General features: G+C 40.0%; 1 protein-coding gene across 10 annotated transcripts in view; it reads right to left on the reverse strand.

The window, feature by feature from the left end:
• Window positions 1-2,847: 2,847 nt before the first annotated feature.
• EXOC1 (exocyst complex component 1) overlaps window positions 2,848-22,495 on the reverse strand; it is a 96,921-nt gene continuing 77,273 nt past the window's right edge. For all 10 annotated transcript variants that reach the window (XM_077477460.1, XM_077477458.1, XM_077477452.1 and 7 more), the window contains 6 exons: window positions 17,958-18,025; window positions 16,165-16,393; window positions 15,652-15,835; window positions 9,567-9,766; window positions 8,857-9,051; window positions 2,848-4,101 (listed from right to left, as the gene is read on the reverse strand). In XM_077477460.1, coding sequence (XP_077333586.1) covers window positions 3,949-4,101; window positions 8,857-9,051; window positions 9,567-9,766; window positions 15,652-15,835; window positions 16,165-16,393; window positions 17,958-18,025 — 1,029 coding nt within the window. In that variant the 3' untranslated portion in view covers window positions 2,848-3,948. The remainder of the gene's footprint in view (window positions 4,102-8,856; window positions 9,052-9,566; window positions 9,767-15,651; window positions 15,836-16,164; window positions 16,394-17,957; window positions 18,026-22,495) is intronic.

Below are 22,495 nucleotides of genomic sequence, written 5' to 3' on the forward strand. Positions count from 1 at the left end.
CTTTTGCCAGTGTCACTAAGCGATAATTTTTCTGAACGCTGCATCAGTGTCGCTAGTGTCGCTAGGTAGCTAGTTAACTAGGCTCCCAAAAAGTCCCCCACATGTGGTATCCCCGTACTCGGGAGAAGCAGCAGAATTTATTTTGGGGTGTAATTTGACTTCTGCCCATAGCATGTGTGAGCAATATATCATTTAGTGACAACTTTGTGCAAAAAAAAAAAAGTTTGTAATATTCCCGCAACTTTTGGCAAAATATAAAATATTCCATGGACTCAACATGCCTCTCAGTAAATAGCTTGGGGTGTCTACTTTCCAAAATGGGGTCATTTGGGGGGGTTTTGTGCTATTTTGGCATTTTATGGCCTTCGAAACTGTGATAGGTAGTGAGGAGTTAAATCAAAAATTTGCACCCTTAGAAATCCTGAAGGTGGTGATTGGTTTTCGGGGTGCCGTGCGCGACTAGACTCCCAAAAAGTCCCACACATGTGGTATCCCCGTACTCGGGAGAAGCAGCAGAATGTATTTTGGGGTGTCATTTCACATATAACCATGGCATGTGTGAGCAATATATCATTTAGTGACAACTTTTTGTAAAAAAAAATTTTTATTTTTTTTTTTGTCATTATTCAATCCCTTAGGACAAAAAAAATAAATATTCAATGGGCTCAACATACCCATCAGCAATTTCCTTGGGGTGTCTACTTTCCAAAATGGGGTCATTTGGGGGGGATTTGTACTGCCCTGCCATTTTAGCACCTCAAGAAATGAGATCGGCAGTCATAAATTAAAAGCTGTGTAAATTCCAGAAAATGTACTCTAGTTTGTAGACGCTATAACTTTTGCGCAAACCAAAAAATATACGCTTATTGACATTTTTTTTACTAAAGACATGTGGCTGAATAAATTTTGCCCTCAATGTATGACTAAAATTTAGTTTATTCGATTTTTCTTATAACAAAAAGAAGAAAATATCTTTTTTTTTCAAAATTTTCGCTCTTTTTTCATTTATATCGCAAAAAAAAAAAATCGCAGAGGCAATCAAATACCATCAAAAGAAAGCTCTATTTGTGGGAAGAAAAGGACGCAAATTTCGTTTGGGTGCAATATTGCATGACCGCGCAATTACCAGTTAAAGCAGCGCAGTGCGAAATTGCAAAAAGACCTCTGGTCCTTAAGGTGTTTATTGGTCCGGAACTGAAGTGGTTAAGAGAGTATACACTTTAATTGGCGCCTGACCATCTTTGATGTGTTTTTTCAGTGTACAAATATGTTGCAGATCATTACTGGTAATGGCATTACAGTAATTTAATAGTGGTAACAATAAATCATAGAAAAGATAGTCCATGTCAAAAAAAGCAAAGTGCTTATAAGGAATCAAGGTAAAGCCTCAGGTAAATCTAAAAATATCCCTAAAGTGTATTTCCACTTTTTCAGTCAAATTTGAGAAAACCCCACTACATGTTTGTTATATTTTCCCATTCACACAGCATGTTTAAAATGCTACTAAAAACATTTTTGAAGCCGGCCATAGATGGTTCAAATGACTGATCGATCAACTTGGGTACAACCAGTCTGTTAGATTTTACATGCGTTTATTGCCATTGGCTTTTCTAGCTGCTAGCAACAATCACTGTGTTCTCCTGGCGGGGATGGCTTCCAGTACTGGGAGAACACAATGGCCCAGTGGGAGGGGTTCCCTCCATCAATACTGCCTGTGTTGGTGGGGGAATTGAGCAAAGTTGCAAGAAAGAAAAATCGCTCAGTCTTACCTTTTAGATGTTTTTAGGGGAAGTACCATGGCTCACTGTAAGATTTTTTTTGAACAATGCCAGAGTGAGTCTGTCCCACATCTGTCCTCATTAACATAAATTGCAAGAAGCCTAGCTACTAAATCTTTAACCCTCTGTTAGGACAAATAGTGTTCAGATCTAGTTACAATTGAGAATGAAGATCCATCTGCACAGTACAGACAGGGTTAAATATAGCAAACACATGTGCCCACCCCCACCACAAAGACTAGTAGTGTTGATCCTTGCTGGATGGTCCAGAAAAGAACATATAGAAAAGGTAAGCTGCAATGATTTAATATTTTTTTTTTTTTTAAGTTATGTTATGTGAATGGAGACATGTAACAAATATAAAAGTGGGTACTACACCAATTTGGCTACAAAAGTGGAAGTACACTATGGGGGAGATTACTAAACCTGGTACACAGAATCTGGTACACCTGTACATAGGAACAAATCAGCTTCTAACTTCAGCTTGTTCAATTAAAATGTAAGTTCAACTTTACGGAAAATCTGTAAGGTGACGTTACACTGGGGCCCCCTCCTCATCCCCTACAGTCCTACTGTACTGTAGTCATCTGATCCTGCTCTGTCAGGGACCAGAATGCCGCTGGCAAATCTGGGGATTTTAAATTCTCCTGGCTTCCTCTCCTCACAGCAGTGACAGGACAGGCTAGATGGATTCTGATTGGGCAGCCCTGTTCATACTGATAAATAAGAACGCCTCATCTGCACACGCTGAAAGCTACAGAAAGGAGATTAAGACATAGGGATTTCAAATCCCTGGACCAGTGAGTATGTGGCTGCGGTCCCCCGACAGAGCAGGATCGCAGGACTACAGTACCGGATGTGGGAGGTGGTCCAGTGTAAGGTCACCTTACAGATTTTCTGTAAAGGTGAACTTACAACTTTAAGCTTTGATAAAAAAAAAGCCTAGATGCTAATTGGTTACTATGCACAGCTGCACCAGATCCTGTGTACCAGTTTTAGGTCTCTATGTGCCAATTCAAAAAAAAATAAAAAATCATCAATGGATGTATCTGAAAATATCAAAAGTGACTGTCCGAAAATGATATATTTATTATTCTGCCACAATCCCCTGCACAACAAATAAAACAAAAAAAGGCAGACTATTTCATTGCACAAATCTAACTAGCATGTTGTTACTATGCTCTATGTTGGTTGAATGAGCAGCCAGGTGACACAAGAAGACGCAGTAGTGGGCAGTGGTGTCACCATCCTGGATATGATGTGTCTATCCATGTATTTAGATAGATATTTAGCAGATTTTCATCTTGATTCAGTATGGTATTTGTTAACCAATGGCCATCTACTTATCATAAAACCAACCACTTTACTGCTTCATCTACCATGTGTCAATGGTTTGAAAATCCCTCCAATAACAGCCTTCAGAATGGCAGATCTTGGTATGAGTGTATTATACATACTGATAAGCAGACCATTAGACATGCAGTCTAGCATAATAGATCCAACATATTCACGTACAGCTGTCACTTTGTGTTATATGGTACAAGTCTGTTAGACAAAAGTACTACCAAAGAGACATTCTTTTTTCCTGGTCTACGCATAGCCTCCTACTACTCAAGTAGAAATTGAAATAAATGGTTATATTCCCTGTGGTTCAGCTATTCCAAAGACTTTATCAAAGCATGGAAATGATAAAAATGTGTGTAAAATACTTGTTCGGTTAACAAAATGTATGGATCACCGATATTGACACTTTTACTTAAGATTTTATATGCGAATATAACGATCATTGCAGTAATGTTTTTTCAACTCTTGCTTAAATGGAAAGCTGACATGTTTGTTTAGCTTATATATTTGATGATTCATGAAAGACTTATGGTACACTAAACAGCATTGCTATTTGTCTAGTAAGCCCAGTGTCTCTTTAACTTGTCTGTGACAATTGCAATTATACAGTTCTCTAAACAATTACCTGGACCGCACCTACATTACAGTGTTTAGCATTAAATAATGGTGGTAGGCCTAAATGTACTTAGTCCATTTCATGTTTGTACTACACTTATGATGGTCAAAATTCTTCCTTGTCCAGTTAAAAGACAATTCCACCACTCATCCTTGTATATAAATGACACCTAAAGTGCTAGTTCCCTGATCTTTATTACACGTTGACTTGCTAATGAGATTGTGCAATACTGGAAAAATATTCCAAGATGTCCTGGATGGTGAATTCCATGGTAATGCCAACTCCAGTGTAACATTTCTCAATCAAACCTTCAAAGTGCTTGTATTGACGGATGAACTCATCCTGCATTGTGTGCCAGACCACCTAGGGAGGAAGAGAAAACATGACAAATGCCTGAAATTAGGAATGCACTATGGAGGCAAAAAAAAAAAGAAACTGTAGAACGGAAAATGTAAGGTTATTTCACAAATGGTATTAACTTGGCCACTAGATCCAATGTCTGAATTGTTACTGCAATTAGAGGATAACTATGAACACCAACATTGTTCTCACCCTGTTCAAACTGCAATAATCTTTAAACACATGGTCAACTGAAACAAGACCAACTGAAGTTGCCAACTGGAAAAAAAAATGAACAGGGGGCTGCAACTGCTGACCACCTCCTGAAAGTTCTAATTGCCTTGCTGTTATGCTTAGTTTCAATGGTCACTGTCAGCATGCAGATCAGTAAAGACATTGAGAAGTCAGATGTCATTGTTATTTATATACTTGCTCAAGGTCAAAGACTTAGGCTGGCCATAGACTGTTTGAATCTCGGCCGGTTCAGCGGGGACTGGCCGAGATTCAAACCATGTATGGGCAGGCTGAATGTACCAAGGGTACAACCAGCCTCCTAGATTTTACTTGCAATTATCAATAGGGGCTGCTATAGCCACTAGCAATAATCACTGGAGAATACAATGTCTCGGTAGGAGGGATTCCCCTGTCAGCACTGTCTGTGTTGATAGGGGAATCGTGTAAATTTCTTCCCTACAACCCGAGGTAGCAGGAAAGAAGTTTTCCCCCGTCGTATGACCTGCCTTAAAGTAGAAGGAAAGGCTACACAACATCCCATTTGTTAAATATTGTGACTGCAAAGCTCTGACTCTATTCCCTTTCTCTATTGTGATAAGAGTGAACTCTCTCCCAGCTGACAAAGCCCTGTATTATGGACACCGGCAGATGACATCACTGCTCTAATAGATTCAGCAGTGTTGTCGACCCTCCACGGTACACACAGGTTACCAGGACTTTGTGGTCACTAGACCGCATATAAAGACTTAGGAATAAAGTATTTAGATGGCAATAAAGTTCTACAGAGGGTATCAAAGCAACGGGGGAAGTAACATTTAACAGGTCGGTTTTTTGTAAACTTTTCTTCTACTGAGGCAAGTCACAGTTGGACAACTAACATTTTCTGAAACAAGTGCCAGGCTTTTTTTATTCATTCGAATTGCTTTAACTGGAAGATCATTTAAAACAGTTCTGAAATATACCCATAAGCACAAAGAAGCAGTTCGTACCTGAACGTGGAAAGGGTTCTTTGCATAACAAGGCCTCTAATTAGGAAACTAGCCTTGCAGAGGTGATGGGTATGAGCCATGTGAGTGAGAGTAGACAGAGTTAATAACTCTGATAGGTTCAGTTTCTGTAGAACTGAAAGAACCAAGCTGAGATCACACAGGGTAACAGACTGATGAGGAACTATGTTTAATGTAAATTAAAGCTTTCACTAAGGAGTGAGATGCACATAGTTTTTCAAAGAGAACTGCTAGGGTATATATTTGACCCTCGATGGTACTTCAGGGCATATGTTGATCAAAGTCAGATATTGATCCAGGCCTGACTGAAGAAAGGTCAAGATTTGTGAAGGACTTTCCTCACCTTGCACACCGAGAAGTATGCTTTCCAAATGTGATAATAGAATTAGCAAAAAGTGGATTTTCTAGCTTTCAGAAACATAGGGATAACAGATTTGGGCAGACCCCTATCTTTTAGGACCCGGGCCTCACCAGGCATTAAGGCCAGAGACTGTGGAGAAGGGTGGAAAGCTGATCCTTGGTACAGTAGATCTAGGCAATTTGGGTGAGCCCACGTTGTTGACTGAGAAAACTTATCTGCCAATTTTCCATGTCCGGAATTTTCATGGAGGACAGAGCTGGAACATGAAGTTCTGCCCAAGTCAGAATCAGGTTGGCTTCTTTTTGAGCTTCTCTGATGGTTGAAAAAAGCCACTGCTGTGACATTATCTGACCAAATCCTGGTAAGCTATTCTTGTGCTCGAGAGATCCAGCATGAAGGGATAACCGGATTGCTTATAGCTCCAGTACACCGATAGGTAGACAAGCTGTCTCTGGCAACCTGGTCCCTTCGACCAAGAGAGGATCTAGAACACCTACTTTGCATATCAAGCTGTCATCAATTGTAAGAACCTTTCAGGCTAGTGTAAGGAATTTCCCAACTCCAGAGCTGTATTTGTAAGTCACCAGGGCAGGAATAACCTAGTCTTGCGTGTCAGGTGTATGTTATCATTAGGCGGATGTGTCTTGCTGTTCTACGCAGCCAAAATGTTGAGCTTCAGAAATCTGGAGTGAATTTGGGCATACAGAACTGCCTTGAAGGCAGCAACTATCAGGTCCATAAACCTCATGCAAAAGCGGAGGGTTGGATTGCTTTTGGACTGCAGAATCCAAACATGGGAGCAGAGATTCAGGAGCCTGTCCTGCAGAAGACAATTAATGTACTCCGCAGTATCCAGGATGAGAACTAGATACTAAAAGCCTCTGCAGTATTTGAATAGTTTGTTGGACATTGATTAATGCAGTCTGTGCTGTTTCATAAGAAGAAGGTTATCTAGGTATCCCACTATAAGGATCTCCTGAGGGAAGCAGAGCAAGTATAGAGGGCTAGCACCGTAGCGACAGGTCCAAGGGAAGGGCAATAAAACTTGAAATGTTACATGCCCACCACATACCTAACAATGTTGATGTGCCCAAAAAATTTGAATATTTATGTAGGCATCCTTGATGTCCACAAAGGTCAGAGACTCCCAGATGGAGGCAAGCAATGACCAACCTGGAAGATTTCATGTGGAGTTTGTTCTTTACTCCAGGGAAGATGTTCGGAATCTTTCCGTTCAGCATGGGGCAAATGCCTCTTTTCACTTTGGAAATGATGAACGGGTTTGAGTAAATACCCTTGAAACTTTTATGGAACAATGTCTATGACGGTGACCCCTTAATAAAGGAGATGAGCTAGATCAGTGTGAAGATCAAATACTCTTAACAGAGAGGTCTGCAGTTTTGACAACATGAACTACAGCGGAACCAGAGATTGAAATTCTAGCTTGTAGTTACTGGACACCATATTCTGAGCCCAAGTCTATGAAAAGGCAAAGGCTAACAGATGTCTCCCCACTTTAGTAAGGGGGAGGGGGGGGAGGTCAAAGTCTTGTGATGGAACAGAGTCCCAGGTTTTGACTTGAACATCTACGCCTGGTAGAAGAGATGGAACACTTCTTAGCCCCAGAGGTAGAGGGTTTACAGCCTGAGACTTGACTTTCTTTTGCTGAGGCATTAAAGGGTGCTCTTCCTTCCACTGACATCAGTGATAACATTTTCATGAGATGAGCCAAAGTGCCACTCACCATCAAAATGTATACACAATAAGTGTTTCTTGCACGGATGTTCTGCAGACAAAATCCAAGCAAAAGGGTGCTTCCCTAGGTTTCCAGCTAGGAGACCTATTCTGCATATGAGGCTTAAAAAATATCCACAAGGCCATCAACAACATAGTGGAAGGCCATAAGCATGAGTTCTAATTGTTGGATAATGCAAAGATCAGTTAGGACAGATCCACCAGAAGCTTTAGACCTACCCTTGGAGCAGTTACTCATGGTTTGGCTGATGAACACGGTAGCAATGACAGGTTGCAGGGCAGGGCCAGTCAGGAAAATTAATTGCTTGGAGAGGGCTTCCAGCCTTTTATCCACAAGGGCCTTTAAATAGCTAAGAGCTAAGTGTTTTGGAGGAAGAAAAAGTGTTTCAATTAGATCAGTCACTGTACAAAATGGGTTGTAGGAAAGAGTGCTCAGGAAAGGTTTTAGCAGTCTGTAGACTTTGAAGAGATCTCACAGTGGTAGCTTTTGACATTGCAGTCACGGGTTGCTCTAGCTCAAGACATGACAGTTGACAGAATCAGCAGTAGTTTTAAGGAAGTCTGAGACAGACTATGGAAGGAGAAGGGAATGAAAGGGCACTTGTGACCCCTGTATTCCGAGTCAGCTATCATGGCCGCAATTAGAGAGGTCTGCACTAGCCAGGGGTATGGCGGCCCTAGACCTGTAAAGTGCTCTGCAGCTAACCCCCACGGTTCACAAAGTGTCTGGAATGTGTTTCAACAGACTCCAAGGCCTGCTGGTCACATTACATGTTGGCCCCTTGCTCACAGCGGAATCCGAGTATGGCCTCAGTGGCTATGTTGAGGATCAAATGATCCAGAAAGCTGTAAAATTTGCCATTTTGGTTCTGCAGCATCTGGACACCCTTGACAGAATTAAAAAATGTCTTGATAGAAAAGTAAAAAGAGAGAGAGAAGACATACATTCTCTTAAGAGACTAGAAAAACTGGAGCAAGATGGCAGTGGAAGGGCTTATAATTTGGATGGTGTCCAATCCCCTGCAAGCAGCAGTATAACCCAGTTGTACAAGATTTATATCAGCCCCATTGGCCTTAATGAAAGATTAAGAATTTTTTGCTTTTGAGTTCATATTCGCTTTAAGAGAAGACTCTCTTCTGCAAACAAGAATTAGTACAATGCCATTGTCACAGATTGGGTGAATGTCGAAACCCCAAATTACATTACACACATTTGACACAAATACAAGAAAGGCAAGTGTCATCCAGAGCATCCAATGTGTTCACTGGAACCTAAAGTTGGGTTATTGGAGGGTGTGTATTTATATACAATTTGTTTATGTTATTTTTTTTAATTTCCTTCTCTTTTTAAACATCTTTTTATGGGGAAAGCTGAATCTGGAAAACTTTCTTTCAGAGTATGTTTTGGGGGAACAAAGTTACCTGTAACAAGTTCTCTTCCTCACACAAATGCTTGTCCATCTTCTTGTAGAGATTATCCAGTCCTTTCTTTACCTCCTTACCAGGATAATCCTTTATGACTTTACGCAGTTCTTGCTTGCTAAAAGCTAGCTGGTAGCTTACTTCTTCATAGCCAATTCCTTGTGCAACGCGAGCTTTTACCCCTTCGAAGAATATCTGATATGATATAAACACATATAAATTTGTTAAATTAGAGAATTCAAATGATCAAACATAAAAAAAATGCAGACAAAAATGTTTTTTACTCTGCACCCCAACATTTGCTTTGCTGCAGAAATTTGGCAAATGTCTGAAAGTTGCAGCTAAAGGCAGGCTAGAAAAGCAAAAAAAAAAAAAAAACAAGAAAAAAAAAGTAATTTGTTTATTCATCATGAAAACATGTGTCTATTGATCCTCTGTATAAAGCCCACCCCAGCCATGCGACCCTCACAAATTATCATGCTCATGCAAGCTTCAGCTTGTATAGAAGCACTGTGTACAAATACAAAACATTTAAAAGTTTTCATCAAGCTTTTTTGCAACAGTCAGGTATTTTTAAGGTTTAAAAAAAGAAAATGCTGACCACAAATTGCTGTAAGCTTTACAGATGCAATACAACAGCTTGGCAAACCCTGTGGGTACAGGACTTTAGACAGTTCTACACTAGAACACAAGCAATGAAAGAAGATTACATTTAGTTTTTCCAGTGGATGCCCTAAAGAATATATGACATATGACTGCAGATGGTCATTATATTTCTGCTTGGCATCCCTCTTCTCGGTTTCCAGGCAAGAGATCTTCAAGCGAGAGAGAGTAGCAAAGATGTGATGAAAGTTTTCCATCATGACTACATCGCGGGGTGTCTTCTGGCTTTCATTTGCAACTTTTTCAACTAGAAGAGAAGAAACACTTCTTAAAGAGGAAGTAAACTCTCCCACTCTGATGCTTCTTTTCATTTAGTCCATTATAATAAGTAATTATCAAACTATAGCCACTGTAATCCAGCCCAAATCGCATATTACTCACTGTTTAAAGAAACTTTAAAAATCTTGTTTCCTATGTAATGCCTCACCCTTTTGTTTGGTTTTGTTTTTTGTTTTTGTTCTCTCTTAGTTGGTAAGTTGTAGTGATCGAGCCAGGGTATGCCCAATAGGCTCTGTAGTGTTTTGTTCACATCTTGAAATGTCAATAAAGATAACTTTAAAAAAAAAATAAAATCTTGTTTCCAGGGGTTAAGGCAGCACCATCTTAAAGTGGGGTACCCCTTAAAAAAAAAAATTTAAAGTCAGCAGCTACAAATACTGCAGCTGCTGGCTTTTAATAATCGGACACTTACCTGCCCCAGGGTCCAGCGATGCGGGGGAACGAAGCCCCCCCCTCCTTCCCCGCTCTGCTCGTGGCGCCGTCATGCATACTGTGGGCACCCGGCTGTGGCTTCACAGCCGGGCACCCACTGCGCATGCGCGAGCGGCGCAGGGCGCCGTGATACGCCGTACAGTCACCTGGGACACGTGACAGGTCCCAGGTGAATGTGCGGCGCAAGGGGAAGTGATGTCACCAGCCCGGGCAATGAAGAAGGCAGACTACGAGGGACCCCCTAGCAAACGGTATTTAGAGGTGAGTAAAAAAAATTTTTTTTGCCAATTATTTTTAAATTTTTTTTTAAAATGAATTTTAACCACTTTCAGACCGGACCAATTTGCTGGTCAAAGACCAGACCACTTTTTGCGATTCGGCACTGCGTCGCTTTAACTGACAATTGCGCGGTCGTGCGACGTGACTCCCAAACAAAATTAACGTCCTTTTTTCCCCACAAATAGAACTTTCTTTTGGTGGTATTTGATCACCCCTGCGGTTTTTATTTTTTGCGCTATAAACAAAAATAGAGCGATAATTTTGAAAAAAACGCATTATTTTTTACTTTTTGTAATAATAAATATCCCCCAAAAATATATAAAAAAACATTTTTTTCCCTCAGTTTAGGCCGATACGTATTCTTCTACATATTTTTGGTAAAAAAAAATCGCAATAAGCGATTATTGATTGGTTTGCGCAAAAGTTATAGCGTTTACAAAATAGGGATAGTTTTATAGCATTTGTATTAATAATTTTTTATTATTTTTTTTTTTACTAGTAATGGCGGCGATCTGCGATTTTTATTGTGACTGCGACATTGTGGGGGACCCATCGGACATTTTTGACACATTTTTGGGACCATTGTCATTTATACAGTAATCACTGCTATATAAATGCAGTGATTCCTGTGTAAATGACACTGGCAGTGAAAGGGTTAACCAGTGGGTGGCAGTGTAGGGGTTAAGTGTTCCTAGGGGTGTGTTACTAACTGTGGGGGGGTTGGGCTTTCATTTAGTGTACACTGATCTCTGCTCCAATCACATGGAGCAGAGATCAGCGTCACTAGTTGCTAGGCAGAATGGAAAAATGTTGTTTATACAGCATTTCCTCCATTCGGCCGCTCCGTGAGACGATCGCGGGGATGCCGCGGCGATCGAGTCCGCGGGTCCCGCGACCGGACTCACGGGGGTCCCGACCAGCGTGGGAGCGTGCCACCGGCGGCGCGCTCCCGATGGCACGGCGGCAACGAATATTGGACGTACATGTACGCCAATATGCCTGCCCGTGCCATTCTGTCGACGTACATCGTCGTGCGCTGGTCGGGAAGTGGTTAAGCAGCTTTTCATTTTTTGGTGGCAACACCACTTTAAGTATTGTTTTCCGAGTCCACAGTGGAGTGTATTTCTGCCCTTACATTGAGCACTTCCTGTACTGTTAACCAAGCCTCCTTCTCAATCCAACGTTTCTATGGCAACCCTGCTTCCCTGTTCATAGCTGACTTGTTTTATTTCATAGTATTGACTTGTGCTGATTACCTAGCGTTTGCCTATGTGAGTCCTATCAGCTTCAGCTGATAAGACTGCAGTTATTTCTGTCCCATGCCCTGCTTTACACTGTATGTGATCTCACATTGTCACATGGTGTGTAGAAGGAAGCTCTGAGTGATTAGCAGCCTCCTGGGAGTTCAGTGTTGTGTGCCGTAGGAAGTCCTGATAACAGATAGATAAGACAGAAAGTGTGTGCAGTAAATCAGGGGAGATCTAGGCATGCTCAGTGATGTCATTCTAAAGAACAAAAAGGATTACAACAATACTAAGCAAGTAAGGAGATATCTACAAGCAATGTTCATTAGGGTTTTTTATGCTGATTTACATGGGACAAAGTTGTGGGGGAGGGTTTACAACCACTTTAATAATCATTAAAGTATAACTAAAAGTAAAACTTTTTTTTTAGTTTTGGATAGAGTGGAGATGGATTAGAACATCTGTCAGTTTTTATTGCTGTTTACTATTTATCACTAAAAGTAAAATTAATTACCCAAATTTTGGGTTGTCCCCAGAAAAGTAACAGAGGGAAAATCTTCCAATGGGTATACTAGTTCTGGTGACCTGGGGGTTCCCAAGGATTTCCCTTAATTGACAGGGATTTTCTCTCACTTCCTGTTTGGCCGTGGGACAGGAAGTGATGGGAATTTCTGCAATGGGACACAGATGGCGGAAAAAAATCTGACAGGGGTTAAAACCCTCCCTTGCTCTATCCAAAAGTTCCATAAAGTTTTGCCCATAGTTCTACTTTAAAGAACAGAGTTTCTGGGCCATTCACATGCCTTGACAGAGTTTACAGCCTAGTGTCCCCAACATAGCGCTAGTTATACAGAGGAAGATATGCTGTGGCCAGACTGAATGGGCTTGGATTATTCTATTAGTTTGTTTAATAAAAAGGATTCTACACTTTCAGCAAGCAGATGATTTGTTACTGCAGTGGTTACATTAAAAGAGCATTTTTGACTTAACATAAAATCCTTTTCTTGGAGTACAGTAAACTAGTATTAAACCCTCTGTTTTTTTTTTTAGCTTAAAAGTGGTTGTTAACCCACTATTGTATAAGCATGCAAACCCCTCAGTCATATAAACACTATGTGCCCCTGTGCTTATAAAAAAAAAATCCTGATTTGTACCTATATTAAAGCGTCTCCCAGTGCTAACGTGACTCCTTAGCTCTCTCCTCTGCCCGGCTGACAGCTATAGTGGACGGGGTTGAGTACTGCCGCTGACGTCGGTCGGGGAGGAGAGAGAGTCGAGGAGACATGTGAGCGTCGGGAAACGCTCTGATATAAGGTATAAATCTGCATTTTTTTTTTTATATACAGCACAGGTGCTCATAGTGTTATATAAAACAGAGGGGATGGCATGCTTATACAATCCTCCCCTCCTGAGGGCAACAGGAGGGGAGGATTGTGGAGTGGATGGAGCTGACAGGCAGAGAAGGGAGGGGGTAGGACGACAGAGTAGGACACAGGAGAGCAGAGAGCAGGGGTGTGGATGACGGAGGTACGTAAACTGACCATGGTGTCAGGGCTGAGCAGCCATGATAAACCGTGGTCAGTTTACAGGGGGAGGGCATAGCCAGGCAGGATCAGCCAGGTATTTCAGGTGATACAGGGGGCCAAATTACACAGCACAAGTACTGTGCTGTGTAACAAGCTTTAAGGGAACAGGATCCAATTTATTTTTTTAGGGTAACAAACACTAACTGAACAGTGCAGTCTCCAGTTAGTTATCTTATAAAAGGGATGGAGGAAGAGAAGGGAGGAGCAGAGGAGTGCTTTGCCATCCTAGGCCACAGGGTTGTGTCTTTCTATTGATGCATACAGCATAGGGAGAGACCACTCTAATCCCTGCATGCAAGGGAGGCTCCAAAGGATGCTCCAAGAGAAGGGAGCCTTGAATGAGAAGAAGTTATTGATTCCACCTAGTGGAATGTGAAGCAGGTTGTCTACTACAGGGACATTTAGGAATGACAAAGAAGGAGCATCAGCAGAAAGATAACGGTTCGAACAGCATGTACCACATCCAGACAATAGAGAAATATCTCCTTAACCAATTCCATATCGGGCCTACAAATGATGATATTATTTATAACAAAGCAATCTCATACAAGGTTTCCTGTAAAAAATAAATCAACCACTCAAACACAGGGAAAACATGCCATCTTGATATAGACAATGTGCCTCCTGAACCCAAAACCCTACAGCTACAGTAATCTATTTTGCATGTTCAAATAATATTGGGCTATTTATCAAGTAAAATCATGTTGATTTACTAACAAATCAACACACCAGTAACTATGATTATTTAACCATTTTAAGGCCGGCCATAGACAGTTCGAAACTTGGCAGGTTCAGCAGGAATTCAAACTATGGCCAGCCTTAAAGTGGTTAAATAATTATAGTCACTTGGCGTGTTGATTTGTTAGTAAATTGATTCAAACCGTGTATGGGTAGGCTGAATGTACCAAGATGATCAATCGACCAACGATACAAGCAGCCTGCTAGATTTACTTGTGATTATTGCTAGTGGATGTCTGCTAATGACTGTCTTCTGCCGGCGGGGGGCGGCCCCATGGTTACAGGAAACATTTCCACCATCTATGCCTGCCTAAGGTGGCCAAAATCATTATCTTTCTCTTGTCTGATAATCATCATTGGGGAAAGATCAAATGACAGTACAGTTACCCATTAAGCACTTTATCAGATATTTTTGAGAATTTATATGTGAAAATTCTGTCCGTCAGATAGGCAAATAGGAAATGCTATAAACTAATTTTAGGTTTTGCATAGGGATGCAGCAATAACATTTTTTACGAGTACCGATACTTTTCTTTTATTACTCACCAATTACTGATACCTACCACAACCCATTTGTTTACACTTCAGCTGTCGGCAATGGTACAAAGCATTAAAAAGTTACAGTATTTAAAATTGAAATAACTTTTTTTATTTTGTGCTTTTTTCAATGTGAAACATGTAAATATATTTAAATGGTGTAAAAGTATTAACGAACAAAACAGACAAAAAAAAAGTTTTAATTATTAATAGTTTATAAATTAGAAGTGAACAAAAAAAAAGTCAACAGGAAAATAATAATTAAATGGAGATGAAGAATAAGGAGTTAAATAAGGATAATTAGAGTAAATTAAGGGTTAATAAAGGGGTTAAACAGAGAAACATTTAATTTTAAAAAAAATGTTTATAAAAAAAAAGTTTATAACTTTGCTCTGTAGATGAATAAACAGAAAGATACAAAAAAAAACACAATGTTTCTTTTCATTTTTTTCCGTTTCAGCAGATGAGCAATGTTGTTGATAAACACTGACTGATTTTTCATTTTTTTTTGACAGCTTCAACTGAACTTAGTTTACATTTCAGGTGTCAAATGGGGGAACTTCACTGACAGCTGAATGAGTCATCGGTTGTTAAGGACACGTCAGCCCCGCCTCCTTAACCAATAATTTCCGGCTGTCAGATACTCATGCAAATGCTTAGTATTGGCACCAATAACATTATCAGTGTAACCGCAGTTTTGCAGCAATCACTTTATTTTTATTTTTTATGTAGGATCAGGTTGCTCGCACGATGCCCAACAAACCTTCAGAGAGGACCAAGGTATTCCACTTGCCTGGGTCACCATCCCGATACTACCTGTGGTAAAACGACTTAGGATGCTGCAACCCTATAGGCCTTACCACTATGACAAAGTAGGGTTTCCTTTGTGAGGGCAGGTAATAGAAGTTTAGGTGGCACTGATTCAGGCCTATCCCATTACACAGCGGCTTTTTTTGACATTCATGGGCAAATGTGATACATAAAAAGAAAAAAAAAAAAGAAAACAAAAGAAACAATAGAAATGTACTGCTACTTACCATTTATAAAAACTGCTTTAATAAGCTTCGTATAAGCTTTGTCTAAATCGCCACGTCTCTCAGATCCTCGAAAGATTGACTCTGCCAATTCAGCAAACTCTTCAAACCCAGACACAAATGGAAGAATGCCAACCTTACTCTTCTTTGAGATTTTTACATCCTCCATCTGCTTGATTTGGTTACTCTGCAAAATACAAAGTGTAGAATGTCACGCACATAACCGTATCAATTGTAAAAAATGGGAGAGAGATATCAAACCATGGAAGGTTTCCTAGGGAAGGCCATTCATTATGCTTCCCAAGAATAAAGTGACTGTTCCTCAGAAATAAATGAGGATTGTAGCATGCACAAGCTGACGAGCTTGAATAGGAGGCTATTGCAGAAGTCATTGTGCAGTTGCCAAAAGGCCACACACTGAAGGTCATTTTTTTTGGTGGAGGGGGTTTGATACACTTTAACAAATGACATGATAACATGGAAGCTACAGCTATGCTTAGCTAAGCTGGCACCTACAATGCATTTATCAAAGTTCCTTTTCACAGTAACCAGGACATTGCCAAGTGTGGTGCTGAGGAAGGAGGCGGAATCGACATTCTCTGCTGTCCACACATGGTGGCTCATCTTCACAAGCATATACAAAGAGTTAAAGCTGTCAATCTTGTCGCCCAGAGCAATGAGGTTATTCAGTTCTGGTTCAATACAGCGGAATATGTGAGTCATCATCTGTCGGACCATTTCCTTCCTACAAAAAAAAAAAAAAAATTAAGATGATTTGGGATTTATGATTTTGGTAATATAAGCCCAATAACGTATGCAATGAGTAAGTAATTGTCATTGTGAAAAGTAGAGTAGGAACTGGCCAGAGAGGGATCGTTTTGACACAGTTGGCCAGTTTGCATACACTTGAATCCAGTATATGAAATTGTATAGCATTGTGCAAAGAGTTAATTGAGAATCATACAATCCAAAAGATCTCAAAGTGCGAGAAAAATGGAGAAAACAGACCTCTAAACAGCACATGCCAAACGAAAATAAAGTGGTTCTAAAGTCTAAAGGTTTTTTATCATAATGCATTCTCTGCATTAAAGTAAATACCTTCCATTGTCTGTAAACCCCCCTCTTTTCCCTAACACTTACCCGACTCCCGTATTCATTCAGCGTTGTGCTCGGTTGCAAGTCTTCGCTCCTTCTCTTGCGGGTCTTACAGGCTTTGCTAAGAGCAGTGGGAGCCATTGGCTCCTGCTACTCTCGGTCAAATCCTGTGACCAGAGAAGCAGGCGAGTATAAACCCGTTTATTATTTGAATATACCGAAATGACTTTACAATTGCTATTAATCATCGTTTTGAGTTAGAAATTTCTTTTTTCATTGACCTCCGGGAAGGTTTTACCACCTTCATGACCAGGGCATTTTTTGCTATTCAGAACTGCGCTAATTTAACTGGCAAATGCTCGATCTTGCAAAACTGTATGCAAGTTAAATTTATATAATTTTTTTTAACACAAATAGAGTTTTCTTTTGGTGGCATTTGATCACCACTCTTTCTTTTGAATATATAAATGAAAAAAAAACAGGACATTTAAAAAAAACAAATCAATCATTTTTTTACTTTGTTATAAAACATATCCAATTAAAAAAAAAAAAAATAAAATAAAAGAATTCTTCATAAATTTAGGTGAAAATATAGTCTGCTACACGTCTCTGGTTAAAAAAAAAAAAAAACTCCAAATAAGTATATATTTATTGGTTTGTGTGAAAGTTATAGCATCTACAAGCTATGGTATATATACACACCGACATAGCGACTTATGATAGGACTGCGATAGTGTGGCGGATAATCTAAGCTAACAGACTAAATTACACTGAAGTCGCTAGTGACACCAATACGCTGATCACAAATAATATTGTAAACTAACACTACACTAATAACACTGTCTCAGAAGGTGTTAACATCTAGGGGCAATCAAGGGGTTAACTGTGTGCCTAACAAGTGTAATATATGCTGCCTTTACAAATCTGGATTTTTCCCCTGCTTTTTAGGGAGAAGAAACAGCCAGATCGCTGCTCTTTGTACAGAGTCCTGTGTGTTTGTGAACACACAGGACTCAATTCTGTGATTGGCCACAGCCAATCAGCAGCTCCATGGCCAAAATCATTGGCCGGTACCTGCTGACAAAATCGTGCTGTAGCCAACTCGAACAAAGCTAGAAGATGTACATTTATGTTAAACAGCCTGGCTGCGACGCACGCTCAGCTGCAGTAAATGTACTATAGGCCGACAACAAGTAGTTAATTTACTAACTTACTCTGAAGACAACACAGCAGTAGTTTGATGTCGAGATGAAACCCCACCATCGCCTTCATCAACTTCACCCTGTTAGAAAGGAAGGAAAAAAAAATGCATAAGAAAACACCAAGGTTCTTTCACACGGTCATCAGCGGATCAGTCATGTTTTTATGCCAAGAATAAAACTGATACAGATTCAGGTTACATCAGTTTGCACATCCATCTTCACTTCACATAATTTTTTCCATCCATTTTTTTTTTCGTTGTTGCAGAAACCAATCATATGTGACATAATTATAAACACAAAATGTTTCTTGCCTAAAAATGGACATAAAAAACAGAAAAGCCTTATTCCATAAAAAAAAAAAAAAAAGAGACGGATGTAGGCAGATGTAAACGGATGATAATCTGTTTACATTCGCCCAGCCATAAACACACATTGTGGTTCAGTCTGGATCCATCTGAAAAAAACTGACAGACGGATCTAGACTGAACGCCAGTGTGAAAGGGCCCTGAAGCTTTCTCCCTTTCAAACCCAAGCTGAGAAAAGTCAACTGGAAAGTGGCTCATTAGGTTAATTAGAGACAAAGATTTGTAACTTAAAATTTACTGATCTCCTTTTATTAATCACCTCAGCTCTAGAAATCTTTACCCCCTTCATGATCGGGCCATTTTTTGCTATTTAGCACTGCGCTACAATTGAGCAGTCATGCAACGCTGTACCCAAATGAAATTTATATTATTTTTTTGAAAACCAAACTATGATATATACAGTGGAATTTTTATTTAGACTACTAATGCGGTGATCAGCGACTAATAGTGGGACTGTGATGGTGCGGCAGGAAATTTGACATTGGGTGGGAACTGACACTAGCATCACCAGTGACACTAATACAGTGGTAAGTAATAATACTATATATCTAATATATATCTATATGTATATCTATATACATATACACATACACACACACACTGTCACTGTACTAATGACACTGCCTGGGAAGACGTTAAAGTGGGATTCCGCTCTTTTTTTTTTTTTTCTTACCTGTCTCACAGGTGGGCGAGTGCTACCTTTGATTGGCATCCACGTCCGGCGTTTATTTGACCCCCGGCGCGACGAATCTTTTCCTCAGGATGACTTATAAAAACCTGCTCTGGCATTTTCCATTTTAACTGTGGGCGTCTGAAGCCCACAGGCATTTACTTCCTGGTATATGATGACGTCTGGCTCCCAGCATGCTCCGCTCCATCTTGCACATGCTCAGTGAGAGCAGTGTAATGGCAGATACAGCTGCCTGCCCACTTTAAAAATGGCAAATTCGTACACGTCCTCGTCACGTGACCGGCGTCCTAACGAAATCTCGCGAGATTTCGCAATTTCATTGTCCCCCATGGATTCTTGGGAAATAGCTTACAAATTTCCCAGGGACCATTGCGAGGACGATAGCCACGCCTACTCCCACGGGAGGACAACCCGGAAGTCAGCTGAAACATCAGAAATAAAAGGTAAGTAAATAATTTTTTTTTTTTTCAGGTTTCGTTTAGGTAAGTATGCTATCTGTTGATTTTAATAACATGTACTTTCATTTTTAGGTACCAAACCACTTTAACATCTAGGGCGATCAAATGGTTAACTGTGTGCCTAACCATTGATTGATTTTTACTAATAATCTTTTTGTTTCTTATCACTGCTTTGAGATCTTTCACTCTGTACAGAGTCCTATGTTGTTTATGTTATGGGTCCAAAAACCTTGCCACTTAACGTGTCAGATGCTAGACATGTGCACTGCCGAAAAATGTATTAGTTTTCATTTCATTGGGTTTTTGTTTTTTTTTGTTTGTTTTTTGGGTCGTTCATTATGATCACAATTCATAAAATTCGAAATAAAAAAATAATAAAAAAATATCAGAAAATTTGAAAGAACTAGCTTACTTATAAAAACTAACTATTAAATTATAGGTATTGGAATTTTCTTTGAAATTTTGCGGTTAGTGAATATGGCAAATACAAATTATCAGAAATAATGAATGCCGCATCTAAAACAAATAGAACAGAACAAATTAACAATAATAATAATAATAAAACATTATTATTATTGTTAGTCAATTATTAATAATTTATGTTCCATTCGTTTAGATACGGCATTCGTTATTTTTCAGATAATTTCGTTAACTTCGGATAAATTCGTATTTGTTACATTCACTAACGGCCAAATTTGAAAGAAAATTCCAATACCTATAATTTAATAGTTAGCAATAAAGTTATTATTAATTAGGTATCATTTCAGATTTTTAAAATTTTTTGGGTTTTCGAATTTACAAATTTGAGTATTCGGAAAAATTAAATTAAATGGGTTTTCGGTAATTCCATTATTTCCAAATTAATTAATTTGTCTAAATTTGTTAAAAATTCATTTGGAACTAAACAAATTGCACATGTCTATAAAATTCCCTTCCCATCTGCTTTTTTTATATTGGGACCCCATCTGTGTTATATACTGAGAGATGTCATATTGCTGTATGTTAAGCCGCTTTTTATGTGCAAGTATTTTTTGTACAAATAAAAGTTTTCTATGGTTTTAAAAAATAAATAAAAAATAAGTGGGTGTGGCTAACCGCTGCGCAAGATGGAAATCGGATCCCTCACCTCCTGCACCGACTGGACTATGACACAGAATAGCCGCTATTCAGATATTGACTATTTAGGACAACAGCGAACCAGATTACACCCCTAGAATGTCCAGCCTCATCTGCAAGAGGAAAGACTACCTAGCGTCAGCCAAAGAAGCTGACAGAATTCTTCTCACACCCGCCAGACACAAGAATCCAAGATGGCATCTGCGGCTCTGCACACGGATCAGCAGCGGCTTACACAGACTTTCCTGATGCAGAGGGAATGGAAATATCTACGCAGAATAACTCCTTCTTACCCAGTGTGGCGAACCTTGGCACCCCAGATGTTTTGGAACTACATTTCCCATGATGCTCTGGCATTCTGCAGTGTAGTGGAGCATCATGGGAAATGTAGTTCCAAAACATCTGGGGTGCCAAGGTTCGCCAAGACTGTTCTTACCTATCATCATCTGCAAGCAACAGCCCAGCAAAGTCGCGGATGCGACTGGATTCAGATACAACTGGTCATGAGGTGAGCCCTGTATCTGATCTCATCCCAGCTCATCAATCTCCCATAGCAGCCTTCCCCACCATAAATCAGCCTGTATCAAACACATGAAACATGAAAGAGATGCTCATCTCTCGTCAGAGCTCCCTTCATAATGACATCGCCTCCTTGTTTACCAAAGTCTCATCACAAAATACATGGGGCAGAAAGTTCACAATATTGAAAGTCAAATAGGGAATATGACTGAAAGGGTTAACGATCTAGTAGATGCCCATGACCATACCCAGGAAAAACAAGTGGATGAGAGCCAAAATGGCAGACCTAGAGGACAGGTCACATTGTAATAATGTAAAGATCGGAGGTGTACCCGAGACCATCATGACACGTGACCTTAATACATATGCCAGAAAGCCAATTTCCATGCTATTGCCTGACCTTTCACCCATGGAAACTATAAAATCGATCGTATTCACTGCCTCCCTAATTCCCCCACAACTCCCTGCGGAAGTTCCCACGATGTTCTGACAAAAATTAAAAAAAATTATGCCAAAAACCAACTTCTACTCAAGGTGAGACATCTTGGTCAACTCCCATCACCATACGCCAACCTCCAGCTATATGTAGATCTCTCGCAGCATACGCACCAATAGGAAACAACTAAGCACCATTACCAAACCACTCAACAACCACAAAATCCCTTACCAATTGGGTTTCCCTACTAAAATCACAGTCACCAAAAATGGAGTTAAAATATCTCCACAATGGATGAGGTCCTCAATCTTCTAAACACTTGGGGAATCATTCCTGAACCGCCTAGGTCAGCGCAACCCAATAGCAGGGAGAACACCCAGCCTTTCCAACGCGATCCTCCATGCCGGTAAGCACTAAATCCTAGCTGATTAGTGGACTCAAACATGATCCATATAACCATACCTCCGGTCAGATGCCTTACTCATTGCAAATTGCTCCATGAACTTGCACCCCATAGTTACACAGCAGTCCCAGTTACAATCGGTTGCTGTCACCTTGTTCCTGCTTACTTTCTTCTCATTGATTAGCTCATCTTGTAGGCATGACAACATTTACTAATTAAAAGGAGACAAATTCATAAGAAAATCCAAAAAATTTCTTAGAATGCTCCACTTACCTTTCCCGACGCAGGGTTTTCTGTGGCAAAAACCAACAGACCCAATCTTCACCCTTCACAGTGGGTTCCGTTAACAAACCTTCAGGAGCCGGGGATACTCGGGGAAACCCACAATCCTGGACCTGTAATAGCACCACCACCAGTAAAACTTTATGGCCTTAATACCAAAAGTACTGGATCCTGGGCTCCAGCTCTCTAAAAAGAGAAGCGTTTACAGGCAAAATCTAATTTCTTTGGACACAAGGCCCGAGTACCATTCAATTTGGCCTAAAAGACACTTTGAATGGAT

Source organism: Lithobates pipiens, unplaced genomic scaffold (assembly GCF_037356315.1).
Source record: "Lithobates pipiens isolate NorthernLeopardFrog02 unplaced genomic scaffold, aLitPip1_a1.2 Scaffold_13, whole genome shotgun sequence".
In the NCBI taxonomy this organism is placed as follows: Eukaryota; Metazoa; Chordata; class Amphibia; order Anura; family Ranidae; genus Lithobates; species Lithobates pipiens.